Below are 10001 nucleotides of genomic sequence, written 5' to 3' on the forward strand. Positions count from 1 at the left end.
AGAGCTGGGCAGACGGCCCGCCAACCCTTTGGTTCGCCTCAGGGGGAAGTGGGGTCGCCACAGGTGGTATCAGAGCCTAGGTTTAAAAAGTTATTCAAGAGACTTAATAGATGTGTTAGAAACCCTAATCCTCTCTAGAAATAAGAATGGAGACCTTAGTTATACGTTAAGTGATATCCGATCCAATTGGCTATTTAAGTTCTAACCTTTAAGTTTTGATCATTTTGTAGGTATGGAAAATGGAAACGGACATGCTAACGGGGGTAGTGCGGCTAATGGACATGCGGAGCCGCTTAGATCCATCTCTTACAGGCCACGAGGTGGAGGAGCTCATATACGTTACTCACCTGCTGACAGGCACCCTAGGTGCCAGTGCCGAGCCATGTACGCGTATCCCAATGAGCTAGTGTTATCCTTAGACGATGAGCGCCACCACTTGAGGGACGCTAACTCCATCCTGATCCAGGACGTGGAGGAGCTGGGTATAATGGTGGATACTCAGTTTGACCGCATAGCTGATTTAGAGGTTAGGCTCACTGCTGAGCATCATCTACTGGAGGCTGCTCGCCTGGAGATAGAGCGGCAAAAGGCTAGGGCGACTCGATTAGCAGAGAGAATGCGTGATAGGAGCGCAGGCATCAGGGCTGATGCTGCGATGATGATGGATGAGGCCACTAGCTTTATTCAGGGTGGTGAGCAGGCAGGGATAGAGGAGGATCCGGAGGAGGATCCAGAGGAGGACCCGGAGGAGGATCCGGAGGAGGACGTTGCTCCTGATAGCCCTGTTCAGGGTTAGATTAGGACTCACCTGGTTACACTAGATATAGAAGGCTAGGCAAGGGACATTAGTTATGTCATCAAGTTTTGTCTAGGTGGATGACTTACCTTTGAGGCACAATATCCCTAATTTTTGTATAAGGGATTACCTGTATGTATTTGTGTTAGTCGATGTGCCTTACTTTTGGAAACGTCCCAACTTGTTATTTGTATGACTTCTCTGTGGAATTATATGTTAAGCGTTTTCGTTATCTTTTCTCTATTTCCATATTGATTTTATTTACCAAAAAGAATGGTAATAATCATAAATAAATAATACTTTTGCCTAATTGACCTATCCATCCGTAATAGGCATATTTAGAACATGGATCGCCAAGTAATAGGAAGGAGCCGGGGAAGACCCACTAGACAACACCCGGAAGCGGGTGGTGATGGGGAACCCGAGGTCGAACAAGACCAAGGGCAGGAAGGCGTGGCCGGAGACCGGGTGGCCACCGCAATTGACCGTATTACTGAAGTTCTCGAGCGATTGACTGATCGCCAAACCACTGAACCAGTGCATCAACCAGGAGGTCCAGTTGACTCCGATGATCGGGCACTGGAAAGATTTCTGAAATTTGGACCTCCCAAATTTTATGGAGGACCCGAGCCGGAAGTGGCCGAAGGCTGGTGGGAGAGAATCACTGAGATTTTCGCCGCTTTGAACTATACCGAGGAGCGAAAAGTGACTTTTGCTACCTTTCAATTTGAGGGAGCTGCCCGCTCCTGGTGGAACCTGGTAAAGGTTACCTGGGAGACTAACCATACGCCAAGGACTTGGGCGAACTTCACAAGGGAGTTCAATGCCAAATTCCTTCCACCTCTCATTCAGGAGAAGAGAGAGGATGATTTCATTAGATGCAAACAAGGGGCGATGAGTGTCGCCGAATATGAAGTCCAGTTCACAAAGCTGTCACGCTTTGCACCTGAGCTGATAGCCACCGAGCAAAGGCGTGTTCGGAGGTTTGTGCAGGGTTTGAATGTGGAACTACAGGAAAGTTTAGCTGTTGTAAGGATAGATACCTTCGCTGAGGCTGTTGAAAGAGCGCAGCGAGTCGAAGTAGCCAGAGCTCAAGTGAAGTCTTTTCAGTCCAAGAAAAGATTTGCTCCTAGCAGTAGTCGGGAGCCGACTTTTGGAAATGCTCCACCGGCCAAAGTGGGCCGAGGAACTAGTGGAGTGAATAGTTCTGGAGCACCAAGAGGCGCCCAAGCAAGAGGAAACGGGGCCAGGAATGCAGGAGGACGAAATATTGGAGCTAGAGGGGGACCAATTGGAAGAGGACAACCTAGGAATCGGCCGCAAGGGGGTAGAGCAATAGTTCCTCAAGTGACATGTGCTTATTGCAAGAAACCTGGTCATTCAATGGATAGTTGCTGGAAGAAGCAAGGAATGTGCTTAAGATGTGGAAGTAGTGAGCACCAAATCTCGGGATGTCCAAAGATGCAGGAGGGGACTCCTCAGAAAGCTAGACCAAACACTTCTGGAGGGAGCCGGCCAACAGTTCCTGCCAGAGTGTATGCTATAGATGATCAACCCGTACCTGATTCCTCGGAAGTTGTGGAAGGTACACTTCCAATTTTTCATAGATTAGCTAAAGTGTTAATTGACCCTGGTGCAACGCATTCATTTGTAAATCCATCTTTTATGTCTGGGATTGATGTGAAACCTGTTAGATTACCCTTTGATCTTGAAATTAGGACACCCATGGGTAATAGAAAGGTAATCACTAGCTTGGCCTATAAGAATTGTGAATTCTATATCGGAGAACAGAAAATGCTAGTGGATCTGATCAGTTTGGATATAAAAGGTTACGATGTTATCATAGGAATGGATTTCCTAGGTCACCATCATGCTAAGCTCGATTGCCGAGCGAAAGTAGTGGAGTTTTGTATACCTGGAGAAGCAACCCTGAGGTTAGATGTTAAAGGTAGGTTAGCATCTTCTGCTATGGTCTCGGGAATACGGGCAAGGAAAATGTTATCTAAAGGAGCTCAAGGTTTCATAGCCTTCTTGATTAATACTCCCAGTGATCAAGTAAAATTAGAGGATGTACCCGTAGTACGGGATTTTCCGGACGTCTTTCCTGAAGAATTAATGACTTTACCACCAGAGAGAGAGGTAGAGTTTAAGATCGACTTGGTGCCTGGAACGGCTCCAATTTCTAAGACTCCGTACCGAATGGCTCCTGCCGAGCTTAAAGAGTTGAAAATCCAGTTACAAGACCTGTTGGAGAAAGGTTTCGTGAAGGAAAGTGACTCACCATGGGGAGCACCCGTTCTATTTGTTAAGAAAAAGGACGGGAGTTTGAGGCTATGTATCGATTACCGAGGGTTAAATGAGGTTACTATTAAGAATAAATACCCTCTACCGTTGATTGATAGTTTGTTCGACCAACTGCAAGGATCAGTAGTCTTCTCTAAGTTGGATTTAAGGCAAGGGTATTACCAGCTGAAGATTAAGAAGGAAGACATACCCAAGACTGCTTTTAGTACAAGATATGGACATTTTGAGTTCGCAGTCATGCCTTTTGGTTTAACTAATGCACCAGCTGCATTTATGGATTTAATGCAGAGAATTTTTAAGAAATACCTGGACCAATTTGTAGTAGTTTTCATAGATGATATTTTGATATACTCCAAGACCCAGGAGGAACACGTTAAGCACTTGGAGATAGTATTGCAGATACTAAGAGAGCATAAGTTGTATGCAAAATTCAGCAAGTGCGAGTTTTGGTTAGAGGAGATTTCCTTTTTAGGGCATAAGGTTTCCAAAGATGGAATTGCCGTGGATCCGGCAAAAGTTGAAGCCGTTATGAATTGGAAGCGGCCAGAAACTCCAACTGAAATCAGAAGTTTCTTGGGTTTAGCAGGTTATTATAGGCGATTTATCCAGGATTTTTCGAAGATGGCAGGACCTATGACCGAGTTAACCAAGAAAGGAAATAAGTTTATCTGGACTCCAAAATGCGAGTCAAGTTTTCAGGAGTTAAAGAGGCGTTTAACATCCGCTCCTGTTTTGGTGTTACCTGACGGAGACGAAGGGTATGCCGTGTACTCCGATGCCTCTGGAGAAGGTCTCGGATGTGTTTTAATGCAAAAGGGTAAAGTAATTGCTTATGCTTCCAGGAGATTGAAGCCTCATGAACAGAACTACCCAACTCATGACCTAGAGTTAGCAGCAGTGATTTTCGCCTTAAAGAAATGGAGACACTACTTGTATGGCGTGACTTTTGAGGTTTTTACAGATCATAAGAGCCTCAAGTATTTGTTCTCCCAAAAGGAACTGAATTTGAGACAAAGGCGATGGGTAGAATTTTTGGAAGATTATGATTGTTCGATCAACTACCATCCAGGAAAAGCAAATGTGGTAGCTGACGCTTTAAGTAGAAAGGCCCAAATAGCAGGGTTAATGATTAAGGAGTGGGACATGCTGGAAGAAGTTACTAGTTGGAACCCTCGCTTGGAGAAATTGAGAATATTATTTGGGAATTTATCATTGAAGTCATCATTGTTAGAGCGTATTAAGGAGGCCCAGAAAACGGACCCTATAATTCAAAAGAATTTGGAGAAAGTGCAGAAAGGGGAAATCCTAGATTTTAAATTAGGGTCTGAAGGAGTATTGAGGTTCCGAGATCGTATTGTGATTCCGACAGAGGAAGAGATCAGAAAAGAAATTTTGGAAGAATCACATCGATCAAAGTATACTATACATCCAGGGGTGACCAAGATGTATCACGATGTGAAGAGTTTATATTGGTGGGAAGGTTTGAAAAAGGATGTGGCAGAGTATGTACAGAAATGTTTAACTTGTCAACAAGTAAAAGCAGAGCATCAGAAGCCCTCTGGTTTGTTGCAACCGTTAGAAATCCCTGAATGGAAATGGGAACACATCACCATGGATTTTGTAACGGGACTGCCTAAAAGTCAAAAAGGATTTGATGCAATTTGGGTAATAGTCGATCGACTCACTAAGTCTGCACATTTCCTACCTGTGAGCATGAGTTTTTCATTGGAGAAATTGGTCAAGTTGTACACAGAAGAGATCCTAAGGCTGCATGGTATTCCAGTGAGTATCGTGTCCGACCGAGATCCAAGATTTGTCTCGCGTTTTTGGCAGAAATTTCAAGAGTCTTTGGGGACCAAGTTGAAATTTAGTACTGCGTACCATCCCCAAACCGACGGGCAGTCGGAAAGGACAATCCAAACTTTGGAGGACCTACTGAGATCGTGTATATTGGATTTTGGAGGTAAATGGAGTAAATATATGACCTTGGTAGAATTTGCATATAATAATAGCTATCAGGCTTCGATTCAAATGGCACCTTATGAAGCTTTGTACGGGAGAAGGTGTCGATCTCCGATTCATTGGGATGAAGTTGGAGAAAAGAAGATTATAGACCCTACAGCCATACCTTGGATAGAAGAAACCCAGGAGAAGGTGAAGCTAATTAGAGAAAGGCTTCAAATTGCCCAAAGTAGACAAAAGAGCTACGCCGACACAAGGAGGAAAGATTTGGAGTTTGAAATAGGGGACAAGGTTTTCCTAAGAGTTAAACCCTTGAAGAGCGGAGTAGTATCTAAGAAAGGTAAGAAACTGAAGCCAAGGTATATCGGACCTTTTGAAATTTTGAAGAAAGTTGGGAATGTAGCATACCAGCTGAAATTGCCTGCAAGCATGGCTAAGATCCACGATGTATTCCATGTATCCATGCTTAGGAAATACTATTCTGATCCCAGTCACGTGTTGCCACTAGAAGAGATTGAAGTGGATGAGGCGTTAACATATGAAGAAGGACCGGTCAGGATTCTGGAAAGAGAAATAAAAGAGCTTAGAAATAAGAAAATTCCTCTGGTAAAGATTTTGTGGAAGAATCATGGGCTTGAAGAAGCAACTTGGGAATTAGAAGAGGAAATGCAGAAAAAGTATCCTGATTTATTTCATTAGAAAGTATGAATTTTGAGGACAAAATTCTTGTAAGGAGGGGAGGATGTGAGAACCCTGAAAATGCTTATATAAATAATATCTCATGTGTCAATTTCATTTTATTTGCTCTTTAATATTGTCTAATACTACTTTGATTTGTTGGCAATTAATTACGTAAAACATGTTTACGTGGAAGTTTATATAATTTCCTAAGTAATGAATCCCTTGATTTCGCTAATCTAAGCTAAGACATGTAGAGCTAGATTAAATTTCTTCTTGTATTAACACAAATGTTAGATGTTTTTATAATTGGTCAAACTTGATCTTAATAGTTTAACTAACCAACCAAGATTATTATAGGAAGCTTAATACTAATTGGCAATTAATAAATTTCTAGATTTAATTTAATACAAGTTCTATAATTATATTCAAAACCTAAGTTTCCAATAATCATAGTCTTGTAAGATTAGCAATTCTATTAGGCGTTCAAAGCAATTTGGGGACAAGTTTTGGAGCTTAATTAGGACCAAGGACCGGAGTGGCTAATTGGAGGATTAGTAGAAAGACTAAAACACCCTCACCATTTCACCAAATACCACTCACGGCCACAACCATTCCCTGCTCAACCAAACAGCCCCCGGACACCATGATCACCAGCCATCCAAGCTGGCCAACCGAAGCTCCACCAAACCTGCCGGCCAATCCCTCATTTCACCACTGCCACACACCACCGCCCAAGCCTAGCCAACCACAACTTTCACCACTGCCGTACTCAAGCCCAGCCAACACTCAACCACCCTCCAAAACCGCAGCACCACCCACATCATCAGCCATAACCTCTGCTCACCTCTACCGCAGATTGCATTCTGCTTTCACTTTGTTTGTATCGCCAAGAGTAGAGAGGAAGAGACCGAGCTGCAATACCTCCCATTCCTGTTCGCGAGCTAGAGGAGAGGAAGGGGAGAGCTAGTGGAAGCCGTAGGAGCTGCTGACCATCATCATCTTCGTAAAACCAACAACCACCAGCTGCAACCAAATCCTGCTTCGTGTGTGAGAGCCGAGAGGAAGGAAACTTCTCTAACTTTCTGACCGACACCTTAACTTGCTGTGAGGTGACTTCTAAGCTCCATCTATTATGGTGTTAAGGATTGTTTAAGCTCTGCTCTGGTCGAGAGAGAGCTGGGATTAGCTAGAAAATTTTTATTGAACTCAAAATCTGGTTCCTTACGCCTCCGTGGATGATCGATTAGCTTTGGGATTTTTTTTTCTGGATGATGCCGTTTTTGGAAATCAATTTCTGCACTAAGAATGATAATCTGAGGCTAAGCTTTTGCATGTTAATTTTGAGCATCTAAATCCACGTTTAATTCAAAGAAAAATTTTGAAAAACTAAGTGCAAGGCTACTAGAATTTCTTTCTTTTGGTTTATGCAGTCTGCCGAAGTAGCCGAATTAAATTTGCAGTTCTAAATTTTTTCCGTGGTGTTCTGAACTCTTATATGCGGTCACTTACCTCTAAACATGATGACCACGGTCCTGCATGATAATCTAAGTGTTCGGATGTCACATTGAGAAGCTTAAGGAAATTCTGTTTTGATTGAAGAATTTTCTGCCGAGGAGCTTGCTTGGGTTGGTAGTTTCACTTCTGAATTTATGCGACAATCTGAGGTGATTAATTGTTTAACCAATTAAAAACCATAAGTTCAAGTCTTATAAGAGCTTGCATGGGGAGGTTAAGGCATCCGGATGGGATTTTATTTTAATTCTGAAAAGAATTTCTGTTTCATAATAATAGAGAAATTTCCGTGAGCTTACTTCGATTTTTGCAGTCTAAATTGGTTTTGATTTTGTGAGATGAGTTATAACCATCATTACATAGCTAATATCAAGGATTAGACTCTGCATGTAATTGATTAAGTGTTATGCATAAGAATAATTGAGCCTGGTTTAATCTGGAATTTAAGAAGGTGAAAACAGAATTTCTTTTAGATACGGATGTCTTGTTGTAGCTGCCAAGCTGAATTTTCTGGACTGACTTGATAGCTAATAAATTCAGAATTTGTGCATTAGTAATCATGGAGTAAAATTGAAAGACCTCAACTGATGAGATTAACAAATAAGGAACTAATGAGATTAGAAAATCCTGTTTTAATCAAAGAAATTCTGTTTTGGAATCATTGCTATTGCTGGAATTTCCTTGTGAATGACATATAGCTTGAACATGGAAACTTTAAAGATTGTAACAGTGGTTTAACTCCAACTTCTGAATGGAAATCTTGCATTGTTTAGCTAAGTCATTGCATGGGAATGAGAGAGCTTAATAGCCTACTTCACCCAAGTAAATGAAGTAAAAACAGAAAATTTCCTTCACGCAAGATTCATCCGTAGTGGACTAAGCAGATTTTTGAAAATTTTGGGAAGTTTAGCTCTATTGCTCGAATTTGTTTAAGAACCAGAATTCCCGGCTTGACTCTAGAATTTATTTCCCTAAGTTGTTAGGAACACGAAATGCATGACTAAATGCACAAGTAGTCTGTGAAATCTGTTTGGCAATAAATCATTTGATATCTTGGGAATTCGTTTTCGAATTAAGTAAAGTGCAGTTATGAGATAAGCTGGAAATTTTCCAGCCTTGGTCATGTTTGATAAAGCAGTACGTGTGGATTACTTTATATATCTTGGAGCTGTGGAAAAAATTGTATTGTTTCTGAATTTGCTTTATAATACCTTGAGATGGTCATGCCTTGGATTTTGGGGTGAGAACGTGATCATTGGGTCTAAATAACTGTTAGCGGTTTTAGATATTTGATATGTTAGCTTGGTGGTCACAGGAATTACTGGTTGAGTGCTAAGGGCCAATGATTGATGAAGCCCTTAGCCAGTGAAATGATTTCTTTTATAAAGTACTACTGGATGACGGAAATTAACTGCTGGAACGTCTTGGGACTTCACTTCTATTCTATTTGCTTATATTGGGTTGCTGAAACCAAGTGCTAAGGATTGATGAAGTCTTGGTTGATTTATTGAAAATTTATTGAAGGTGGGCTCTATGAATTCCCATCCTGCATGGATAACTGAATTGCTGAAATTGTTTGGAAATCTGTGCAACTATTTTGTGAAACTGTGAGTTGATATAAGTACTGATTACCAAGTGCTAAGTATTGACGAAGCCTTGGTAAATTTTCCTGCTAATGCTTAGATATAAATTTGTTGGAACACAGGGCTAAGAATTTACGAGCCCTAGTGTTATTGCTGTTTAAATCCAAATTGTGCAATATTGAGAAAATGTGATTTTGGATTGGAATCGGAAATGTGAGAAGTTGTACCGACCTTGTGACTCCAAGTAAACGCTTGACGAAGTACATGAAAAGTATTTTGCTTTAAGTCTCGAACGGTACAGATTTAGCATCATATTGCTAAACATAGTGTCTACTATTTTTGTCTTAGAAACTTGGGCAACATGACTTTTATTCCTTAAGTTAGACTAGCCTTATCAATTTGGGAAAATGATTCTCCCAGACTCAAAACCTTAGTTTTGTTCCAAATTCCTTCCTTCTTTATAAATCGTTTAAGGCTAGTCGGAACTAAGGAAAATTTGAAAGGTGGAACTCGATCACTTTGGTTTTAAACGTAGAAACCTGCTTGGCAAGAAGAAAAGAAAAACCTCATTCTAGCAACATTTTTCAATAGACCTTACCCTAAAGCCTTAGCAAAGATTTTGCAAGCACCGCCACTCAAAGGAACTTTTTCTCAAGGTATACTGCTAGCCTTGATATTAAATATCTTGCCGACTTATTTTAAGAAAATAATAATAGTATTTCCTTCAAGGAAAAGTATTCCAGGAATATTATAAGAAATATTGTACGGTTCTCACAAGCTTGATTCCAAGTAAAATATTTTGAGAAAAAGTAAACTAGCAATATGCTAGAAAACTCTACATGTGCAAGCCAAAAGTTCCAATAGAAGACTTATGGCTTAAATTCTGATATTCTAGGATTTTACGAGGACGCGGAACTCGATCCTCAATCCAATATCTGAACTTCACTCTTGGTGAGTGTCCCTGCTTGTTCTATGTTATGTGTTTAAGCGCTTTATCAATTCGCTATGTGATGATTGCCAAAATGCAATAAATGATTTTGACCCATCGAAGTGAGCAGTGTGTACTTTATCGCACTAGCCGTTCGAGTGGTGACATGTGTGAAACATTTTCTAATGAATCTAAATGTAGTTGCGTCGCTGGGTGAATCCCTCGACATCTGAAT

The 10001-nt window shown here is 41.1% G+C and overlaps 1 protein-coding gene across 1 annotated transcript; it reads left to right on the forward strand.

Annotated features, from left to right (window-relative positions):
• The first annotated feature begins 232 nt into the window (after nt 1–232).
• On the forward strand, nt 233–5761 carry LOC140007206 (uncharacterized). Its single transcript, XM_072049902.1, has 5 exons — nt 233–700; nt 1139–1555; nt 1649–3091; nt 3389–4661; nt 5466–5761. Exons 1-5 carry the CDS (start codon nt 233–235, stop codon nt 5759–5761), a joined length of 3897 nt encoding a protein of 1298 aa, XP_071906003.1.
• Nucleotides 5762–10001: the final 4240 nt, after the last annotated feature.

Source organism: Coffea arabica, chromosome 5c (genome assembly GCF_036785885.1).
Source record: "Coffea arabica cultivar ET-39 chromosome 5c, Coffea Arabica ET-39 HiFi, whole genome shotgun sequence".
Lineage (NCBI taxonomy): Eukaryota > Viridiplantae > Streptophyta > Magnoliopsida > Gentianales > Rubiaceae > Coffea > Coffea arabica.

Bases quoted from the DNA above. Each gene is read 5' to 3' on its own strand.
- LOC140007206 (XM_072049902.1), top strand. From the start codon at position 233: ATGGAAAATGGAAACGGACATGCTAACGGGGGTAGTGCGGCTAATGGA. The intron at 1,556-1,648 runs GTAAAGGTTACC...CCTCTCATTCAG, and splicing joins CCCGCTCCTGGTGGAACCTG to GAGAAGAGAGAGGATGATTT. The intron at 3,092-3,388 runs GTTCTATTTGTT...GATTTAATGCAG, and splicing joins ACTCACCATGGGGAGCACCC to AGAATTTTTAAGAAATACCT.